Source organism: Candoia aspera, chromosome 5 (genome assembly GCF_035149785.1).
Source record: "Candoia aspera isolate rCanAsp1 chromosome 5, rCanAsp1.hap2, whole genome shotgun sequence".
Taxonomy (NCBI): Eukaryota; Metazoa; Chordata; class Lepidosauria; order Squamata; family Boidae; genus Candoia; species Candoia aspera.
Genome location: NC_086157.1, coordinates 91,465,858 through 91,489,536, shown reverse-complemented (window position 1 = coordinate 91,489,536; position 23,679 = coordinate 91,465,858). Strand labels below are relative to the sequence as shown.

Genomic DNA, 23,679 nt, shown 5'->3' with positions numbered 1-23,679 from the left:
CCGTTGCGTTGAGGGTGACCCATTCTGCCTGCGACTCACTGGTGGTCCTGGTCACGTTGCGGCTGGGTTCCTCCCCCGCTGGGCATCTGCTGGTCCTTACTGTGAGGTTGCGGGTGCTGTCGCCGGTTCCCGGGTGCCACTTCATCGCTGCGTTGATCCCTCACAGACAAGTCTGGAAAGGTGCTAGCGAAAAATTTTTTGGGGGATTCCCATGTTTATGTCAGGGCAGCCACGCTCAGAATAAGACTCAGACTCACTTAGAAGGTCTAAGGATTTCTGGTTTTATTTGAATGGTGTGCGTGCAAAGAGAAAGACGGGAATCCTTATGTGGTGACAGGGTGCCCTGTTTATACTTTGCTGGTGGACGTCGTGCTTCTCCACCCTCGGGCCAGGACCGGATGGGTGCTTGAGACCTCGATGCGTCAGCTGATGGGCGATCCCGGCGATCTCCTTTGTCTCCCTGTCTTCATCTGGACCGGGTGTGTCCTCTGAAGGTGCTTCCCTGATCTTCTGATATGCATTAATTACTGCCTTATGGGTGCTCCCATTATGTTGGGCATTACTCTGTGGATATGCGTGCCTGAGGGAGGTGTGAACGCATCCCCGGGGGACATGGGAAGGCGTTCCCCTTGCCTTTTGATGGGTGCTAAGCTTGGTCTGAAGGGTTTATCTATTGTGTTGGGGGTTCCCTTCTGGATTATGGGTGCTTGAGTGATTTAGGGATTATGCTTATCCCTTCCTCTTACCTAATGTGCATGTTCCCCGTTGTGATGCACATATGCCTTGCAATGGGGAACATGACACCAAGGCACTCTCAGAATTTTCCTCCAACACCACAGTTCAAAAGCATCTATCTTCCTTCTCTCAGCCTTCCTTATGGTCCAGCTCTCACAGCCATATGTTACTACGGGGAACACCATTGCTTTAACTATGCGGACCTTTGTTGTCAGTGTGATGTCTCTGCTCTTAACTATTTTATCGAGATTTATCATTGCTCTTCTCCCAAGGATTAAGCGTCTTCTGATTTCCTGACTGCAGTCAGCACCTGCAGTAATCTTCGCACCTAGAAATACAAAATCTTTTGTATTTCAAATGCTTCTACATTTTCTCCCTCTATTTGCCAGTTATCAATCAAGCTGGTTGCCATAATCTTGGTCTTTTTGAGGTTTAGCTGCAAGCCAGCTTTTGCACTTTCTTCTTTCACCTTCATCATAAGGCTCCTCAGTTCCTCTTCGCTTTCAGCCATCCAAGTGGTATCATCTGCATATCTGAGATTGTTAATGTTTCTTCCAGTGATTTTAACTCCAGCCTTGGATTCCTCAAGCCCAGCTTGTCGTATGATGTGTTCTGTGTACAAGTTGAATAGGTAGGGTGAGAGTACACAGCCCTGCCGTACTCCTTTCCCAATCTTAAACCAGTCCGTTGTTCCGTGGTCTGTTCTTACTGTTGCTACTTGGTCATTATACAGATTCCGCAGGAGGCAGACAAGATGACTTGGTATCCCCGTACCACTAAGAACTTGCCACAATTTGTTATGGTCCACACAGTCAAAGGCTTTAGAATAGTCAGTAAAACAGAAATAGATGTTTTTCTGAAACTCCCTGGCTTTTTCCGTTATCCAGCGGATATTGGCAATTTGGTCCCTAGTTCCTCTGCCTTTTCTAAACCCAGCTTGTACATCTGGCAATTCTCATTCCATGAATTGCTGAAGTCTACCTTGCAGGATCTTGAGCATTACCGTACTGGCATGTGAAATGAGTGCCACTGTTTGATAGTTGGAACATTCTTCAGTGTTTCCCTTTTTTGGTATAGGGATATAAGTTGATTTTTTCCAGTCTGATGGCCATTCTTGTGTTTTCCAAATTTGCTGGCATATAGCATGCATGACCTTGACAGCATCATCTTGCAAGATTTTGAACAGTTCAGCTCAGCCTGGATGCCATCATCTCCTGCTGCATTGTTATTAGCAATGCTTCTTAAGGCCCATTCAACCTCACTCTTCAGGATGTCTGGTTCTAGCTCCCTGACCACACCATCAAAGCTATCCCTGATATTGTTATCCTTCCTATACAGGACTTCTGTATATTCTTGCCACCTTTTCTTGATCTCTTCTTCTTCTGTTAGGTCGTTGCCATCTTTGTTTTTGATCATACCCATTTTGGCCTGGAATTTACCTCCAATGTTTCTAATTTTCTGGAAGAGGTTTCTTGTCCTTCCTATTCTATTGTCTTATTCCACTTCTGCGCATTGCTTGTTTAAAAATAATTCCTTATCTCTTCTGGCTAACCTCTGGAAATTTGCATTTAATTGGGCATATCTCCCCCTATCACTGTTGCCTTTTGCTTTCCTTCTTTCTTGGGCTCTTTCTAGTGTCTCAGCAGACAGCCATTTTGCCTTCTTGGTTTTCTCTTTCTTTGGGATGTATTTTGTTGCCGCCTCCTGAACAATGCTGCCAACTTCTGTCCAGAGTTCTTCCGGGACCCTATCTACTACGTCCAGTCCCTTAAATTTATTCTTCACCTCCACTGCACATTCCTTAGGAATATTAGTGAGCTCATATCTAGCTGATCTGTGGGTCTTCCCTAATCTCTTTAGTCTGATCCTAAATTGTGCAATAAGAAGTTCCTGATCTGAACTACAGTCAGCTCCAGGTCTTGATTTTACCGACTGTATAGATGTCCGCCACCTTTGGCTGCAAAGGATGTAGTCAATCTGATTTCGGTGTTGTCCATCTGGTGAAGTCCATGTATAAAGCCGTCTCTTAGGTTGTTGGAAGAGAGTGTTTATTATGCAGAGTGAGTTGTCTTGGCAAAATTCTATCAGCCTGTGTCCTGCTTCATTTTGTTCTCCCAGGCTATGCTTACCTGTAATTCCAGGTGTCATTTGACTGCCCACCTTAGCATTCCAGTCCACTGTGATAAAAATAACATCTCTTTTAGGTGTGTTGTCCAGTAGGTGCTGCAGATCCTCATAGAAGTGCTCTACTTCAGCTTCTTCAGCATCTGTGGTTGGGGCATATATTTGGATCACTGTGATGTTAGATGGCTTGCCCTGAATTCGAATTGAGGTCATTCTATCGTTTTTTGGATTGTATCCAAGCACTGCTTTAGCCACTTTACTATTAATTATGAAGGCTACTCTGTTTTTTCTGTGGTCCTCTTGTCCACAGTAGTAGATCTGGTGGTCATTTAATGAGAAGTGGCCCATTCCAGTCCATTTCAGTTCACTGATGCCCGAAATGTCTATCTTTAATCTTGACATCTCCCCAATAACCACATCCAATTTGCTGGCTCATAGATCTTACATTCCAGGTTCCAGTGGTGTGTTGATCCTTAGAACATCAGATTCGCCGTTCACCACCAGCACTGTCGGCCGCTAGCTGTCCTTTTGGCTTTGAGCTAGCTCCATCATCACGTCTGGGGCTAGTTGAACTCATCCTCTGTTCCTCCCCAGTAGCATTTTGACCATCTTCCGACCTGGGGTCTCATCTTCTGATGGTATACCAACATATCTCTGGTTGTACTGATCCATTTAGTTTTCACAGCAAGAATACTGGGGTGGGTTGCCATTACCTTCCCCAGGGATCGCATTTAGTCTGACCTCTCTGTCATGACCTTCCCGTCTTGGGTGGCCCTTCACGGTTTAGCTCATGGCATCATTGAGGTGCTCAAGCTCCAGCACAAGGTAACGATCCTTTGCTGAAGAGTTGTCATAATACTCTTTGTTATTGTCCCAGAGTAAATTAGGTTTTTTTTCCAGAACAGTATGTATCCGTATGGCATAATTGTATGCATTTGTCAAATTTGGGGAACTGTGCCAAGGTGTTTGGTGACTACACATATATCTCTGTGCAATTTTCTTGCCAACAGTACAGAAGTGGTTTGATTTTTTCAGGATTTGGGTTCTTTTGTTGTTGTTGTTTGTTTTACTTCCCAGCATTCAGCCCTGAAATTTCCTGTTGGTCTTTCATTCAGGTTCCATGCAGACCCAAACCTGCTTAGCTCCTGAGCCCAGGCAAGTTCTTCCAGGTTTTGTCAATTGCTGGGATCAAATTCTTGGTGACTCCTTGGATATATCTATAACTGTTGTTTTCCTGACAACAGTATGGGAGCTGTTTTCTATGACTTTACCCCAGGACTTTTTTTTTTTTTTGGACTTCTAAGTCCACCCAGAGCCCAGCTATTTCCTAGGTTCTGCATGTAACTTCTAATCAGATCCAATTCTATTTAGCTCTTCAAGAACAGTCAAGGTTAGACAGATGCTTAGAACTCATTGTAGTCCATTGTATATTTTACTATGCATACTTTTATAATTAATTAGTTTATCATTATAACAGACATTATGTATAAAGCATTCCATTAAAACATAATTTAACTGTTTTTAAAAACATTGAAAATGCTTGACTGGGATTGGGATGACCCAGGTCTACCCTCAACCAAGAAGACCGCTGGATGACTTTTGACCAGTCACTCTCTAGCCCAGCCTCTGAGAAAAGGATGCTGTTGTGAGGAAAAATGGAAGGAGGGAGCACACTGTGAACCACCTTCAGCTTCTGGATGAAAAAAAGTATATAATAAATAAGCAAACAAACAACATAACCACATATCCTCCATTATAGGAACTGATTTATCTCAGCTTTCTATCTTAGAAATTGTTTTATCAATTTCAGTTATATTGAGTTTATTCTAAATATATACATTTTTATGTTTGCTTATAATAAATAACACTATTTCTAAGAACTAGAGTGGTGCTTAAGTTTGTGAATCCTTTTGAATTTTCAATATTTCTGCATAAGTACAACCTAAGACATGATCTGTTCTCCACAAAAGTGCTAAAACTAGATAAAGAGAACCCAGTTAAACAAATGAGTCAAAAACATTATACTTGGTCATCTTTTCATTGAGGAAAATGATCCAAAGCTACACATTTGTGTGTGTTAACTGAAACGGGCTTCAAGCAAGTGCATCTGAGCCTGTAGTCTATGTCTACTGCATTCATCAGCTCCTGATGAGCTTGCCAAAGTCACACATGCTTTATTCTTGAGTGTGATACGCTTTTTGCACATTTACACATTTTCTGTGTCTCCAATTATGTAACACCTACATAGCAGCTAAGCTTCAATTGCTGTGTGGGAAAGGATTTATGATTATTATTAGCCTTTCCTTCTCCAGCAAAAGCTTTGTTTTGAAATGCTTCTCTTCAGAGCAGTTTGTTTATATTGACTTCAGTGGAGACTATTTTACAGCCACATTTCCATGTGCAGATTTTTTTTTTTTGTATATTTGTTTTGCGTTTTTTGAGGGGAGAAATTACAACACTGCAGAAGGGAAATGTTCCCTGCACAATAACCAATTTTGTAAATAACATGCTTTTTAAAATAATTGCTACTCTCCAGTTCATTGCTTGGACATTCTCTGTATCTGATCTGCAGAAATGTAGAGGTCCTGATCTTCAGTCATTTGTTTCATATTAAGATGTCATTTTTGCATATTAAAAGCTTTTCAGTACTAAGGTAATTATTGTTTAATTCATAGGCACCTGCTTCATGCTGCTCCTTTAAATTCAATGTAACTTTTGGTTGTGTTAGTGTTTCTTGTATGACTTTCATGTTTCTGGGGTAGATAAGTTGATGAGAATGGAAAAAGATTTTGTGAATCAAGAAATGATCAAGTGATATAATGAGCTATAGACATTTATTCTGCAAAGCTTAGATGCTTTGAAGATCAGCCTTTATATAAGCTGCTGCTTGAGAGTGGCTGTTCATTTGGTGAATTAAACTCTTATTATAATACCTAATAAATCTTTATTCATTTTTCTTTCCTCGCTTACCTCTTTTCCTCACCTCATCTCCATCTAGTTTTGTTTTTCTTTCTTTCCCTTCCCAGCATAGCTGTCTCTGTGCTTTATCCCATCTCCACCCTGTCCTTTTCCATATACCTATATGTTTGTATATGTGATATTTGTGTGTTTGAGAGATGGTAGGTATATGCATTTTGTTTTGTTAATACCTTAGTTTACATGCAGTCATCAGTGTGATATTTATTAAATAAATTAGTGTAAATTATTTTGGGGGAGGGTCATAGCCCTCTCCTTTGTTTAGTGTGTGCCCTGTTGTAAGTTTATATACTAGATTTTTATCTGTGTGTGTGTGTGTGTGCGCGCATGTGTGTGTCTGTATTGGTGGGAGGTGGTGATAGTGTTTGTCATATATTTCAAAGTCTTTATATTGGGTGAATCCTATATAACTTGCATAAAAGATTAAGAGAAAAGAATGGTTAGCTGTACATACATTTTAAGTAGCTAAAGTATAAAAGTTTGGAATAGCCAAGTAGTGGAAACTGTAGCTTACCTTCTTGGATTTTTGGAATGCAAAATACATAATGTTTTTATCAAAATTGGATTAAATACTTCAAAATCACAGTAAAATATCACCTGGTAAAAAGAAATACCAAGACACTACAGATGCATTATTACTTAACTGAGCTTCAGAGAGTTATTTATGTTAGTCTCCTGCAGCAAAACTAGAGAGTCTTTTTGTATTATCTTAATACATTGATTATATTACAGTATAGCAACAGACTGGCTTTTGCTGATCTCAGAAAGCTAAACAGGGTCATACCAGGTAAGTACTTGAATGAGGGACTATTAGGAAATACCAGGGTTGTAGGCTAGACTACAAATTAAATACACACACAAACATCCCAGGAGAAGGTAATGGTAAGCTGCTTGAATTGAGTTTGATTTAAAGAGACATTGCTTTAACTTAAGGACTAAAGTTTACTACCTTGAAGGAAAGCCATAAGAATTGTTATTTTAAAATATGCTCTTTGTTTATATTATATTTCATTCATTCACTAAATTAACAGTTTCTGTGAAAAATAGTAGGTATCTGCTGTCCAACTCCCAGGTGAGCTTAAAATATTAGGTTCAACATTATTTCTTTGCTGTATGTTTTAAATAACACTGAATTGAACTGTTAAGAATAGCTGAATATTTTGAAAGCAGACTCTTAATTATGAATACATGAAGTTGTTGTTTGGTTGCTGGCAATGTTTCTTTTGTCTAAAGTAATTGAGTGTAAAAAAAGTTAACAGTGCTAAATTTATGACAAAGATACATGCTTTTAGGAAGCAGATGAAATTGGTATTTAATGCTAGAATTCTAATGATTTAAATGAATTAAGTAACATTAATTGATGTTCCTCTTCAATTCTACATTTGTGTGTGCAAAAACAAGCACACACATAGTCATAAATACAAAGCAAAGACTCTTACTGTTCTAAACTACTAGTAGATTTCTGATTTGTCACCATGGAAAACCAGGGTTTGTCAGCTGGTGTTGCTGGGAAAGTAGGTGAATGGGAAGTTAAGTCCATCTACTTACCACTTAAATCATACCCCATCTCTTAGGAAACTTTCACATGAGTGTTATGTGTGAAACAAATCTGAATCTCTTGATTCCTTAGCACTAGCTGTGTTCATCTGGCTCACCTGTAATGTATTTAAGACTATTTTGAAACCACCACCCCCTTTTTTTTTAATGCTGTAGTCCATGATGCTTGTGGAGAGATCTTTCAGGAGAAAAATCTGCTTTGACCTCAGAGGAATTGGTTTTTGTTGCTGTTTTTGCTGCATATGACAAAATAAATGCATACAACATTTAAAAAGGATATGGCTACAGGTGGTGGTGGTGGTGGAAGCAATTTATTCTATTTAGCTTTTCAAGATTTTATTTCCCCTTTGCACAGAATGGGACTGAAGGGATTAGTGTTACTGCAGTACCTGTGGCAGCTCAGAGAAGGGAAATAACTTTTGGTTCACATTGCCAACATTTTAAGGTTCAAACTGCTTGTGAGTGGGGAGTGGAAATGGTAGTGGCCAGGCTTTTAGTGATCATAGACTACAGTATCTGTTTTACTTTATGATCACTAGACAGCAAACCTTTTCACTTTGTCCTCCTGTCAGAAAATCAAAGAGAAGCCAACTTCATAGAGCTCAGATAAAAGAGGGAATAGGAAGCTAGAACAGAACAGAGAGAAAGAATTAAAAAAATAAAATAAACAATGGGGAGAAGAGGATCATAAATTTTAGCACTGTTAACTTTTTTATACTCAACTACTACAGATAAAAGAAATGTTGGCAGCAACCAAACAATGTTAGATTTCGAGCAACTGGAGAAAATGTTAGCTCTCAAGCAACTGGAGAAAATAAGACTAGAGCAGGTGGGGACAGAGAAAAGAGAAGGAAAATATAATAATATTAGATGACAGGAAAGGGTAAGGCCAGAATGGAAGAAGATTGAGCAAAATAAAGTAATCAATGGCATGGAACTTGTGCATTTGGGGCTATGAGGAAGAGCTGTGTCTGTCTGTCTATCTATCTGTCTGTCTGTCTGGATTTAGAGTCCTCCTGGTTCACAGACAATTCTGGGCAGCTTACATTTTAAAAGTAAGAAACAATAAAAATAAGAGGAAAAATAGATGTACAGCTGGAGGAAAAAAAACCTCAACACACCAGGAAAAAGAAAAATGTCAGAGGCTCAACAACCACCCTATCCTGCTTTGTGTCAGATGACCTCAAAATTTCTCTTGAGATCTAATCTGTCAGTCTTAGGAAGTAAAAAGGATAATCAGGAGCCATTTCGAGTTATGGGTAATAAGCACCAAAAAGGAGAGTCTCACCAAGAAAACCATAATTTCTTATGGCTTATTATGTGTGAATTTCAGATAATTCCAATTACAGGTTAAGTACTGTATATACTTACGGATAAGCCAAGAATTTTAGGTGCCAAAATACACCCCCCAAATTATCCGAGGATTGGCTTATCCACAAGTATATATGATAGATTTTTCCCTCAGCTTTTTTAAAGTACCCATCTATCCTGTAAATACTTGCTTATAAGTCTAGATCCTCGAATGTTTAACCAAAATACCATGAAAAATACGTGGACAAGCAAATTGTTAAAATTAAAACATGAAAATTTCGAAGGTCAATTTATCCACAGGTGGCACATTTTTAATGGTATTTTGGTTAAAACTTTGAGGGTTGGCTTATCTGCGGATGGGCTTATATGCAAGTATATATAGTAATGAGTTCTTATGCACGGTATTAAGAAACTAACTGGTAATAAAACTAGAACTTGGGATCACTTAGTAAAATTAATGATGACAAATAATTAAAAACAGTTGTTCACAAAATACATAATTCAGCTATGGAATCTATTGCCACAGAATGTTGTAATGGTTTCAGATTGGAAAGCTTTTAAAGATTAGTTAAATTCATGATGGATGACATTATCAACAACTACTGGTCATGTGTATGTATTTATTTGATATGCCTCTTAATAACAGACTTGGAGAACAAGGCAAAGGGAGGGTGCTATTGTGTTTTTTCCTGCTCATGGGTTTCCTGTTGGCATGTGATATCTGTATGCAAACAGAATACCTCAACAAATAGACATTTAGTCTGGTTCAGCAGGGCTTTCCTTACATTACACTTTAGATATCCTAGGTAATGAGGTAGCTTGATTCTCTTTTATTTTAAGCTCTCTGTTTATTTGTACTGAAATCAAAAGAAACATTTAAATTTGTGATATTGAGTTCTTCATTCTACAGATCTTGTAGTTAGGAAAACATTATTGGAAAAGAACTTTGGGCAGAAACTATGTCCACAATTTCATTCTTGGCGTTGAATGTATAGGTTAAGGTTATAGGAAGAACTTTTGACTATTATGAATTCTGGAATTAGAAGAAAAGCTACTTGTCATAAAAATCAGGTTTTTGTATGGTGTTTTCAAGGACTGAAATTAACAAAAATAAAATTTACAGTTTGATATGGTTCCTAAGATTTATGAAAACTTTTTAAAAATATCAAATATTTGAAAAACAGGCAATAAACAGAACCTTAAGAAATTTAAGGTTAAGTTATTTTTGAGAAAGGAAGTATGTAAGTAAGGGCCTAGATTCTGGCTAAGTCATACAGTAATAGATCTATAGCCCACTTACTTCTGTAAGGAAATGGAGGTAAGAACTTCATATGTTTACTCTAATAAAAGAAGGCTAAGGGGAGACATGATAGCAGTCTTGCAGTTCTTCAACCACTTGAAGAGACTGTGGATTTCTTTTCCATAATGCCTGAGAGTAGGACAAGAACCAATGGAAACTTTACAGAGAGATATCCAAACTTGAAAGGAGGAAGAATTTCCTGACTGTGAGAATTAAGCTGGAACAGCCTGCCTCTTCGAGTTCTAAGTGTTTCACCATTGGATGTTTTCAAACAAAGATTGGACAGCCACTTATTTGGAATAATCTGAAGATTCTTGCCCTGGAGATTGAAGACTCCAAGGTCCCTTCCAACCCTATGATTCTATTTTAAAATGAACAAAACATCATTGAAATAATACATAAAATAGTTGACTAAAAATGGGATGATTTAAACACATCACAGAGTTTGCCCACACATTTTATACCCTTGAACATCAAATGTCAAATGTTTACCGGAAGAATTTTTATCAGCAGAAATGACATTTTGAGTGAGAAGGAATTTTATTCACCCTGTAGCTCATGCATTCACTAAATGCATATTTTGCATTTATTTATTAAATTTACTATGGCCACCCAGAGTCTTTTTGAAATCCAAAACCCAAAACATTTATACCAAACCCTCTATACATAATTGTTCAATTTTTAAAAAACTTTCATTTTCCTGTTTAAAATTAATTTCAAAAATAGGAACAAGAACAGCCATGTCTCAAGAAATCTGAAGTCGGTTACAAGATGTGTAATACAAGTTCCATGACAATTGTACTAATATTAGGTAGCAGTGATCATTATGACAATTTGTTCCATTTTTAATTACAAAAAGAAATATCTGTATTCTGGCTGATTTCTACTAAAACATGTATTGCATTCAAAATGTAATTTCTATAAATGGGAATGATATACTGAACCAGCTGGGGACCTTAACTAGAATCTGAAGATTTCCCATATCCAAAAAGTACCAAAGGAAGAAGATAGGAATCCCAAAATATGTAGACAACTTGAGACATTGTTTCAAGTTTCTTATCAAAGTGCAATATACCTGTGACTTCAAAATTCAGATTGGGTCATCTGCTGCCCTCTCTGCTTTTCAGAAGTTGGTGAAGCATGCCTTTCTTTTGGTAGGTCCTATGAAACAGGATAAGAAATTAGCAGATCAGACAGTGGTCTTATTGTTTCTTTAACATTTTTGTGCTAATTATGGAATATATATGGAATGTTAAGAAGGCACTGGACTAGGACCAGGGAGACCTAGGTTCACAGCTATCCTCAGCCAGGGAAGCTCACTCTCAGTGCAACCTTCCCTACAGGATTACTGTGCGGGGTAAAATTGGAGGGGGGAATGTTATATGCTTGACCTTGGGCCCCTGGAAGAAAGGCAAGATATAAACAAACAAATATATGCAAAATAATTTGTTGCATTCTGCTACCAGTTACTTAGTTTCTATAAGTCTGAAAATATCCAGGTAGGCATTTCTGAAGCATTCTTCTTCCAATCCTGCATTGAAGCCTTGCAGTGTAGGCTGGACCAGTAAATATATGAGTCATAGCTGTTGTGAAATTTCAGATTAAGAATGTATCACTAAGTGCCTCATGCATTTTGGAGGGTTTTACACCTATATTTTTCTGCCTTATTTTGAGCTGACATCTGTATTAATTTTGGAGGGTATAACACTACTAATTTACAAGCTTGAATATTTCTCTACTTTTTCTGTTGCAGAAACTCCTGCTGTATTTCCAGATAATATCAAAGAAAAAGAAATCCCAACACCAATTGAAGATATTCCACTGGAAAGCTCCATTCCTCATACTGATTCTGGAATTGAAGAAGAACAAATACCCAGTATTTTAAATGGAACAGATTTAGAAACAAGCCCTGGTCCAGATGCTATGAGTGAGTTGCTATCTACTTTGTCATCTGAGGTGAAAAAATCTCAGGAAAGTTTAACCGAAAGTCCCAGTGAAATTCTGAAGCCTGCATCTTCAATATCAAGTATTAGCCAAAGCAAGGGTATTAATGTTAAAGAAATACTGAAAAGTCTGGTAGCAGCTCCTGTTGAAATTCCAGAATGTGGTCCTGATCCTATTCCATATCCTGATCCTGCACTGAAAAGAGAAGCTCAGCCTATTCTCCCAATGCAGTTTCACTCTTTTGACAGGTATGTAACACAGTTCACTGTACTATATATATACATTACTCTTGATACTAGAATCTTTAACTTGTTATGTTTATACATAACACAAAACTAACCTTTTTAACCATGGTTTGGTGAATAAACCAGAAACATTGGGAATACTCAGGTGACATAAGTATTCACTCAGTCGTGATTCTGACTTAATCTTCTTTGAGAGGACGCTGTGTGTTCTACCTAGCAATTGGGAAGAGCAAGATGAAGGGGCAGGAATGAGGTTTGAAATTGATCGGACTGTGGTAAAGGGTAATTATTTACTGTGGATGAATGTAAATCTCCAGGGCATATCTCCAGAGAGTGATCTGTAAGCACCTTGAAAACAATGTGATTGCCAAAAATCAGAATGGATTTCTCAAGAGCAAATCATGCCTTTATATCATGTTTTAAAAATGGGGTTAAATTCCTTCGTAAATTGTGTGAACACTATTGATGAACATTTGACGAAGTATCTCATGATATTTTGATTATCACACCGACTAAATGTGGGCTTGATGGCAATTCTGTTAGGTGGTTTCACAGTTGACTTGACAATCATATTCAAAAAGTGCTTTTCAGTAAGTCCTCATACAAACAGAGTTTTAAGGAGGTTGCCACAGGCTCTGATCAAGAAGGCATATTCTACTTGAATGTTATAAACAATTCCCAACAGTAAGTAAATCACAGTAACAGTTTGACAGAACTAATTACTCAGAGAAGTGATGGGCTTTCCTTTACTTACTGTGTTGAATCAGCACTTGGAGAGTCATCTGTCAGGGATGCTTTAACTTGGATTAATCAAGGGGTTGAACTAGTTTTAAATGGTTCCTCCAGTTTTGTTATTCTAATTTGTGCTTTGCTACTATTACTGTTCAGGAGAGATTGCTTTTTGTGGATTGTGTGCTTCTGTTTGTGGGATTTGTGCTTGTAGATTCCTTTTTTGTGCATATTATGTGTTGAGTGTTTTGTTTGTGCAGTACAGGTGCACAGGTTTATGAGGAGCATAGGTGGGAGGATAGTTCTGGGAGTAAGGACTTTGGGGTAAAGGTCGGCAAATTTTGCAGTTTTTCCATTTCTTATCCAACTCTAGTGTATGTTTGAGACTGCATTTGTTTCTAAACCCATGTAGTTATACTTCAGATGTTAGAGAAGGATTGTAATCAGTTGATATAACCTGCGTAAATGTAAAAAAGATATAGAAGAAACTTTTTAAAATCTGTTAAGAATTAATGCTCTTAGAGAATGTTTATTTTTTGTGTTTTACTGTATTTGCAAATCTCTTGTTTTCACTTTTAATTTTCAGTGTTTTAGTTCTCTTATTATACACATAATATAATCAAAGTTAAAGCCATATTACTATTATGAGAATAAGCCATGCTGAGCCTTGAGCTTGTATTGCTTTGCAAACAAGAAAACAACATAACTTCAACAAATCAAGATCAAACTTTGCTGATAAATACTGTACAATAAACTGTAAAATAAACAGAATATGTCATATTTGATGTTACAGGAAACTACAGCTTATTTGTGGCTGAAAACAGACTCTTTAAATCCCTTCCTGAAACACAAAGGAGGAAACAGAAGCAGTGTTAGCACTACCATATAGAGGTTACAAAAACTGGATGGCCATTTGATGATAGCAACATGATATGGGAAACTTAACTCTTTACTGCCATCTAATTCAGATTTTTAACCCAGAGAGAGTAGCCATAGGTAGCAGAAGCCCAAGACTTGCTACACTACTTTCTTATAATGCTGCATGAAAACAATTTTAAATCTGAAGTAGCCCAAGATAATCTGTATTATTTTCTTAAGAAATATTCCAAATTAGTTTTTTCTATTTTTCATAACTACGGATATAACCTGTGAACTGAATGTCAGTGTATGCTTGTGCAATTCCTTGTACTATTGCCATATTTATTTAAAATATTTCTATTAGCATTCTAAAATATACTCATTGCTCTGTGGGATTGTTCTGATTCTTATAAATATCAACATAGTATAGTGGATGTTATTTTTCATAAAGATTTTTATAAGATTTTCTAAAGTAGCTAAAGATTATTAAGGATTTACTGGGGAATCTTAAAACTCATTTAAAAGAAACTGTCTATTAAAAACATTTAAATGCCCAGCTTCACATAGATAGTAAATATTTACTATGCGTTTACTCATTACAAATAAACCAAAAAATGAGTGATAGAATTCTACAGAACTGTCTTATAAAACATATTAAAATTCTTTTTAAAACATACAGAATTGTAAATGGATTGTAAAAATACTATATGTATATGTGTGTGTGTGTGTGTGTGTGTGTGTGTGTGTATATATATAAATAATACTCATGAAATAGATCTTCTGTGTAGTTAATGTATTCAGCAGTTCAAGTACTATCGAATGTAAATGATGAGGTGATATTGATGAAAGGAGGGATTGAGGTCTCGGGGGGCGCTGATGACGGATTGAACAGAAGCGCCCTTGCACTGCACGTAACTCAAGTCTGTCGTCTTCACTACTCAAAGCCATAATGGAAGGTGGCAGTCTGAAATGAGTTGCCACGGCAAAGAGTATTATTTTTGAAATGCTTTCACACAAATCACTAGGCCTTGCATACAACTTAGTTTCATGCTTTAATGTCATCAGGAGGCACAAATTGGTGTGTCTAATTGTTTGCCACCTGCCAGCAAAATGAGCTGCCAGCTAGCCAGACGGGTTTGATTGTCCGTCAGCTTTTCAATAGATTGAGAGTGACAACATCAAAAATTTCACTTCGAACTCTGAAGCTTTGAGCAGCTTTTCAGAGACCTCTTCCCCACAAGTGCTTCTGGACTACTGCATTTTTCAATCAGTTTCAATATATTCCTGCCTTCTGCCTCATCTGTCTTAAGGTAGTGTAATTACATTAAAAACTATATAAACAGATTGCCTTGGCCCTGGAGTCTTGACTCAAAGTTATGACTCTGATATCACATGAAAAACAAAAAGAAGTGTAGTGGTATTTGCAGCAGCCCAAGCAAGTGATTATTTGCTAGAGGCTATGACAATTCTAGAGTGAATGTGACAAATTTTCATTTACACTTTATATTTGACAGAAAGATATTTTGCAGTATATTGAAACACACGCAAACACATTTATGGATTAAACATTTTATTTTTACTCATTTAAAGCAGTGCTTACTTACAAATATATCTGTAGTACATTAATATGTTGACTATAAAATTCTGAAATTTGTGAGATTTGAAATCTTCGTTATACAGCAGTAGAAATGTAATAAATTACTTAATGTGAGCTATCCTAAAAAAAAAAAAAAGTAGAACTGCAGGGTCTGGATGTATAAAAACAGGATAATTTCACAATCCAAAAGCATGGACACCAAATTTTGTTTTTAAAATTATACTTTCTCCCTGCTCCCAACCACCTTTTGAAACTCTTCTGAATTTAATAAAATAGATTGGTTGATCATTCTGTCCAAAGAAACATATGGAAAAAATTAGCATGTTTTCTGAAAACAGTTTCTTTTTGGTAATTTTCACCATCGTCAAAGTGCTGCTAAACTCTAGGGTATCTTTAGCAGAACAGAAGATGGAGAAGCTGTCTATAGTGCATATATAGCTTTTAGATGAAGCAAATGTTAGAGTTAGTTGTTTTGTTTCGTTTTTTAGTATTTAAGCTCTATGGTTTCATGTATCTTGATTGAAATGTGCATTCCCATTTTAAATCAGAGCTTGATATTCTGTAAATTTCATGCTATTAAACATTAAAATTGTTTTAAATTACAAACATTGAGGACAGTCTAATTAAATGACACTGTTAATTCTGCTTTAGTTTCACTTGGAGCATGCAAGTGAGCCATTCATGATCTTTTTCATGGTCAGCCAGTGGCCACCTCTTTGCTGTTAACTGTGCTTTTCTACCTTCTGGTACCAATAATACAATTTCATTTCTTTGTGCTCCATTAGGTGATGTCCATGTATATTGGCACCATTTTGTTTGTTTGAAGATTGTGTTAGCAATCAAGAAATCATTGGATTGGCAGTCTTTCTCTTGATTTTTTTCCCCTGTTTCCTAAACCATATAGTCCAACTAGGTTTTCTTCCTTACTATTTCTAACTTCGGCTTTCTAGTCTCCACCACAAGCCACACACCTTGCTTGCATTTCTCTTGATTTCAGATTGAACTTGAGCATAAAATCCATCAATCTACTCTTCTTCTATATCAGCGCTTAGAGCACAAACTTGGATAATCATGATATTAAATGGTTGTCCATGAAATTTAATTGATATTATTCAGCCCATTTCAATTTTCTAGCCCAAGATGTCAGTGTGTAATCATTCCATTTTTCACTGTGTGGAGCTTTCCCATGTTCATGCTTCTTATATTGCTTGTTCCCACTGTAATTGTGTTTTTGCAGTTTTGGATTTTCTTTTCTTGTATGGCAACATTAGCAACTAGGCATCTGGAAGGCTTTAATCTAGCTTTATTTATTTATTTATTCAAATTTCTATCACTGCCCATCTCCCCCCAAAAAGGGGGACTCTAGGCAGTTTACAATAAAATTATCCTTTTAAAAGCATCAACATATAAAATTACACAGTAAACAACTAAGATACTAAAATAATAAACAACATTAGTACTCTTAGATACCCAGCTCTTCCTCACTACTGTGTTGAGTGCCATTCATCCTAAGGGGTTCGCCATGAAGTACTATATGGTCAATCACTTAATCTTGTCTTTCCATTTAGGTTTTTTGGGTAAAATACAGAAGTGGTTCGCCTTTTTCTTCTCCTGCACAGTATGAAATTATGCCTTTGCCATTGTCAATAAAGTGATCACCTGCCTCCAGCATTTTCCTATATTATTGCTGCCTGATAACAGGTGCTTGCTTGCTTTACCTGGGCAGCTGGGATGACTTTCATACCTTGGAAGATTCTTCTGGGAGTATATACTGTTGGCGTACACTCCTGCCATGCTTTGCTCATCCCTCCTGGGGACATTTCCCCGCCCCCACTCCTGACGATACAACCTAGCAGGACTTGAGAGGGGCATTCTTCTGTGCTTCTCTGTTATTCCTGTAACTCTCTCATTAAATGCATGTCTCAAACCCTGTCCTTGAATCCTTTATGTCCACAAAACCGTTCTATACCTTGCCTAGGTTGTCTGTTGAATTTTTTCTTTGTTACACCATACTCTATCAAATTTATTCTGTGATTACCTCTGGTTGTAAATCCTTTTGTATCCATTTACCACACATAATGCACAAGGCACATTAAAGATGTTATAGTGATATAATACTATGCTTATGGTACTGCTGGAATGAATAATTTTAATTACGTAATTCTCTATAATTGTATTATTCTATTTGGAGATACAGTATGAGCAGCAATACCATAAGCAGAGCTAACAACGTAATAAGGCTACCAGATCTGAGCTGCAAAAATCTGGACTATCCCTAAACAGCAGCAACGAGTTGGGAGCTTTTTCATTCTTTTGGCTGTCTTCTGGTGGTCATCTGGATTTTTTGCAGCCCAGTTCAGGTAGCCATAATTCAAGTTACTTATTGTTGAGATCATTTCAAAGTTAAAGAAAGCTAAAGTTACATTTTCAGATTACCTGAAAAAATCTCAGAATGTTTTTAATCATTTTAAGGGACACGAGTTGAAAGATGAAATGTGGCTAATTTCAGAAATGGCTAAAAAAACAATGCTATTTATTCACTATAAAGTTTTAAAATATATTACCTTTCTCTGTACAAATGTCATTCTGGGTATACATTTTTTATATTGATGTTTAAAATGTTTTTGACACTCCTTAAAATCATATACGTATTCCTTTCAAGTGTTTAATTTTATAAAAATTGCTTTTGTCCCGGTTTTCCTTGTTTTTAACTTTGTATATGTTTTATGTTTGTTTTGATCTTTTATTTCTGTAATAATAATAAAAAATTGATTTCTTCTTCCAATGCAGTGTTTCTCTACCTTGGCAACTTTAAGATGTGTGGACTTTAACTCCCAGAATTCCGCAGCCAGCCATGCCATGGGGAATTCTGGGAATAGGAGTCCACACTTCTTAAAGTTGCCAAGACTGAGAAACACTGCTCCATTGTATGTGTAGGGGAGGGAAAGGCATTCTTTTCTCAGTGAAATTTCCTGATTTTGCACTGATTTTTTTCCCTCTGTAGAAGTGTTGTTGTTCCAGTGAAAAAACCTCCTCCTGGAAGTCTAGCGGTCACCACAGTTGGAACTGCCACAGCTGGAGGTGGACTTCCACCCAGCAGTACACCAAATATATTTGCTGCCACAGGAGCTACCCCAAAAAGTATGATAAATACAACAGGTATTGTCTTCAGATATTTTTGTGACTCTCGTCTTTTTCTTTCTGCTTGTTTTTGTTTGCTTTTGGTATCTTTCCTACATTTGAAATCCTTTCGTAATAAATACCTTTAAGCATACTCACTCCCTAACGAGCAGAAAACTGAAGAAATCATTTTCACCCAAAAATGTTTATGTTCTAAATTAAGCAATTCAGTTAGTGGTTGGAAAAAGGGCAAAAATTGCTGAAGAATGTAAACGGTATAAGCTAAATCTGCTTATAACCTCATGTATCAGTGGGCCCTGGCTTTTTTTTTTTAAATCAGTTCATCGAAGGTTTTCCCCGCTTGAATCCACCTGAGCAGACATTAATTTAAAATATCTTGGAAGAGATATTTAAAACCTTTTATGAAAAATTTCCCAGTGGAAATGCTTACTGAAATGAGTGTATTCTAAAAAAAAAACGAACTGTACAGCATGATCAAATGCTTAATAATAGGATTACTAATCAAGGGCATTGCACATAGATTTCATTATAACTATAGATTATTGCTTTTGCTATGCTAGCTGCATTGGTATAAATGGTATCATTTGGGTTCACATATTTTCATTTTCTCTGTATCTCTTGTATGCCACAAACATCTGTTTATGGTAATTTTGAGCACATTTTCTCAGAGCATCCAGTTTATAATATTTTCTCAGGGATTTTTAACTAGATGTAAACAGAATAGTTGCTAATTTCCTGAAGGGTGTAGATGTCATCTTATTGGTTTATGGAGACCAGATACCCCCACATGTTCATTTTTATTTCCATCAGCACTAGATAATACTGAAAATGCTTATTGCTGTTTTTATGGTAGTAATTTTTAAGAAGATAATCTCTTAACCTTCAGTTTTATGATTAATGTTTGTTTAAATCACTGAAATGGGTTTCACATTTTGTTCAAAAGTAGTATGTGTGTTTGTGTTGTTGTGTAATATATTTGTGAAGTATACTTATAACACTTTTTAAACATTTGGATTATAAATTGGATATGGGCAAGATATTATAGATGATTTTCTCCATTATTTAAATAATTTTGTCTCAGGGTTTTTTCCATACATAATTGTGAGAGTACTTGAGAGTAAATATTTATACTGTAGCATATTAGTCTATAGTTAAGAAAAAAAAGAATGAATGATTTTTAACTTAATTTTGGAGTACCCTCTGACTGAATAAATTATTTTAATCTATTTAATTCAACTTTTAATTATTAGTTGCCACCTGTTATTACCAGAGAAATGTCTAAAAATAATAGTGTTCCAGAGTTATAGTGCTTAGAAAATAGATATGTTATGATTTACTGTGAAGTTGATGCATTGTTTTTCAGACTGAATATACTCTATTTTGGTGGATAGGTGCAGTGGATTCGGGTTCATCATCATCATCATCGTCATCTAGTTTTGTGAATGGTGCTACTAGTAAGAATCTTCCTGCTGTTCAAACGGTTGCACCAATGCCCGAGGATTCAGCTGAAAATATGAGGTATACTTTATAGATTTGTCTAGAGATAGATAGAAGGTTGATGGCCTAGAACTTGCTAGCAACAAATATCTTTGCAAAGTCTTCCAGGTCTTTGGAATAAAATGTACTGCCTTGAGAACTCACTGAAGTACAAATGTGGGCTGTAACCATGATTATAATTAATTAATTGCAGAACATTTCATGCTGTTAACCCTAACCCTAAGTATTGCTTATGCATTTTTCCTGGAATTAAAGTAACAGGAGGGACGGAGGATAGAAGGAAGGAAGGAGATACAAGATCAAAACAATCCTGTTTCTGTTTTGGTCTTTTCTCATATAGCTAACATTGCTGATGTAAATATATAAATATGTAAATGTAAATATATAAAGACCCTGCTGGCCTTTTGAAAGACCCTAGAAGCATTGTTTTGCAACTGGCATGGGGACCAGGGAATGTGGCACATCTGGCACAGTGGTTGTATTGAATGTTATTGTTAGATGTGATTACCTCAGCTATGAATTTTATGAATTTTTATTATGATTTTTATATGCTTTTGTATTGTTTTTTCTTTTTTCTTTTACATGGTTCTATTCTTTTTTTATTCTTTTTAAATATTTGTTTTAATTGTTTGTAAGCCTTCCAGAGTCATATATATGAGATGGGCGGCTATATACATTTCATAAATAAATAAATGCAAATTTTGAAATAAAGAAGATATACTATAGAGGAAATTTTACATGTTTTAAGACAGGATTCACAAATTTCCTGAGAAAATTTGATTTCAAATGTTACCTTCCACCTATAAGCTTTTCTAAAGTTATTGGAGAAATATTAACTTCCAAGATTTCAATTTTAAGTTTCTTAAATAAAGATTCAAAATTATGATAAAAATCAGTAGCAGCAGCCAAGTTAATTGTTACAGAGATAGAAAAGTAAGAAAAACCAACTCTGTTTATCAGGACCAATGAGGTTTCCATCAAATTGTAATCTGGCCCAGAGTTCTCTCTTGATGACTCCAGTTTGACAATAGTTTACACAGAATCACTCATTATACATTAGATAGTACTAACAAAAAGAAATACAACTGATCCAATTTTAATTTGAAATGAGTTCCAAAGATATATCTTTTATTTATGTTCTGTTTTCTCACAACCTGCAAACATTTTCCCCTCTGCTTGTTTGTAAGGCTGTATTTTAGAGACAGAACATGGAAGGAAGGTAAACGTCATACTATTTAGGTTAGGACAAAAAGTTATGGACTGAGTCACAGAAAAGGGTAGAGTACTTATGATGATAGTCCTTATAAACATTGGATCATAGTGGCAACCAATTACTGGATTTTCTGCATTAAGTAATTGTAATACGTGGGATTAGTATTTTGGTAGAGTTATTTAATATAAGGAATAAGGTCTTGATTTATAGAGGTTGAGCTAAGATAAATATCTGGATGCTTCAGCTGGTCCAGAATGCAGCTGCGCGAGCTGTTTTTGGTGCCCCCAAAAGGGCACATGTAACACCACTGCTGCGTGAGCTGCATTGGGTACCAGTTTGCTTCCGGGTCCAATTCAAGGTGTTGGCTATCACCTTTAAAGCCCTACATGGCATGGGACCAGATTACCTTAGGGACCCCCTCTTCCCCATTACATCAACCCGTCCCACCCGATCGTGCAGAGAGGGCATGCTTCTCCGCAGTAGCTCCCACCCTGTAGAACATGCTGCCCCCGGAGGTGAGATTGGCCCCATCGCTCCTGGCCTTTCGCTGGAGTCTGAAGACCTGGTTCTGCCGCCTCGCTTGGGGTGGAGAGGGGAATAGAGTTACATGGGGATGGTTGTTATAGACCACTCCTCCCACACTTGGACTGTTTTAGATGTTTCATCGCTTGGATTTTTTATTCTTTATTTTTTATTTCTATTTATAGTATTTTTACTGTATTTTATTTTTTGTATTATTCTGATGGTTTTAATCACTTGTTGTAAACCGCCCAGAGGCCTCCGACGGGAGGAGATGGGCGGGGATAAATTAGATAGATAGATAGATAGATAGATAGATAGATAGATAGATAGATAGATAGATAGATAGATAAGCCTAATTTCTACCTTTAATTGTGTGATATAGTACATAGACAAAAGGGATTGTTTTTTCCACTCTGTAAATTGTATCTATATTGAGATTTAGAGATCTTAGTAATCAGGTTGTAAAGAGCTAGAATTTGTTCTGCATCTTATATAATTGTGGCAATGTGAGAAATCTGATTGTCATCTTCTCCTCTAAGATATAATACTGAATGCTTGTTACATGCTTTTGGGTTGTAGTAGAACACCAGCTATTTTCTATCTGAGCTTCAACTTTACAAAGAGTTTGAATGGATTGCATTTCCAAGTTTGTCGTTGCTTGGTGCCATTTATAATGGGCCTGAGCTGCATGACTGGCTTTTTTCAGTTATCTTATTTATGGGATGCCCCATTAATTTTTGTTTTGCAATTTTATAACTATATTTATTTAAACATTATTACAAAAGATGAAATGTTATTGTATAGTTCCTCTATGTATAGTCTTGGAATGCTGCTTTGTGGTTGCCTGTGTTTCAGAAACTGGATTTTATATGAAGTATTATTTCATAAAAATACTTCAATTTTCTTGCAGTTTTTATGATGCAGTTGTTGTTTTTCTTAATCCTTTAAATCATGTCTGACTCTCGGAGACTGCCTGGACAAGTCCCTGCAGTTTTCTTCGCAAGATTTTTCAGAAGTGGTTTGCCATTGCCTGCTTCCTAGGGCTGAAAGAGGGTGACCCAGCTGGGTTTGTGCCCAAGGCAGGACTAGAATTCCCGGTGTCCCAGTTCCTGCCTGAAGCCTTAACCATTACACTAAACTGGCTCTCATAATGCTGTTACATGTAGATAAATAGTAAAATAAGAAATTACTAATTTTCAAATGCTAAAAGCTTTTCTGTGTTTCCAGAGATAATTTAAATCTGTTGAACAATATACTGTGAGCAGAAAACCTCTTCTCTACAAGAAGAGTTTTAGGAAAAACTTCATTTTTTAAATGTCATATCTATATTAAAAACATACATAACCTTTTAAAATATGTGCTATGGGATGTCAGGAGTCAGCATAATCCTTTCTACTCTCCTTCATGGCTGCTTTGTGGCACTTCTTGTTAAAATGACAGAATGATTTCATGAGAGCATTGCTATGAAATAAATGCCATAAGAGGAAAAACCAAATACTAGTAATGGCCAGTGTTGTATACAATATGTGCTTTTGACCTATATAACACTGGCCATTACTAGCATTTGGTTATTGGAACTCTCCCCTGAAAGGCAAGAGGAGAGTTTCAATAATTACGAAGAGCAGAAATTTTTCTCTGTTCTTTCTGTTGGGTTGCTAATATATTTTATAGCTTTTGAGGAAGAGAATAGCATTCTCTGTTCTTTCTGTTGGGTTGCTAATATATTTTATAGCTTTTGAGGAAGAGAATAGCTAATATATTTTATAGCTTTTGAGGAAGAGAATAGCATTCTTTTTTTGAGGAAAATAACAGGAAAGGAAATGGTTGGTTGGATAAAATACAGCTTCTTAACAGTTTGGAACAGTGCTCCTGTAAGGCAGCATAGTATCACGGTACGTTTTGGAAGAGATTAAACAAGAGGAAACCAATT

General features: G+C 36.5%; 1 protein-coding gene across 3 annotated transcripts in view; it reads left to right on the top strand.

Moving 5' to 3' along the window:
- Positions 1–23,679, top strand: part of NBEA (neurobeachin) — a 454,810-nt gene that overhangs the window by 153,081 nt on the left and 278,050 nt on the right. For all 3 annotated transcript variants that reach the window (XM_063305700.1, XM_063305699.1, XM_063305698.1), the window contains 3 exons: positions 11,757–12,195; positions 18,381–18,535; positions 19,909–20,035. In XM_063305700.1, coding sequence (XP_063161770.1) covers positions 11,757–12,195; positions 18,381–18,535; positions 19,909–20,035 — 721 coding nt within the window. The remainder of the gene's footprint in view (positions 1–11,756; positions 12,196–18,380; positions 18,536–19,908; positions 20,036–23,679) is intronic.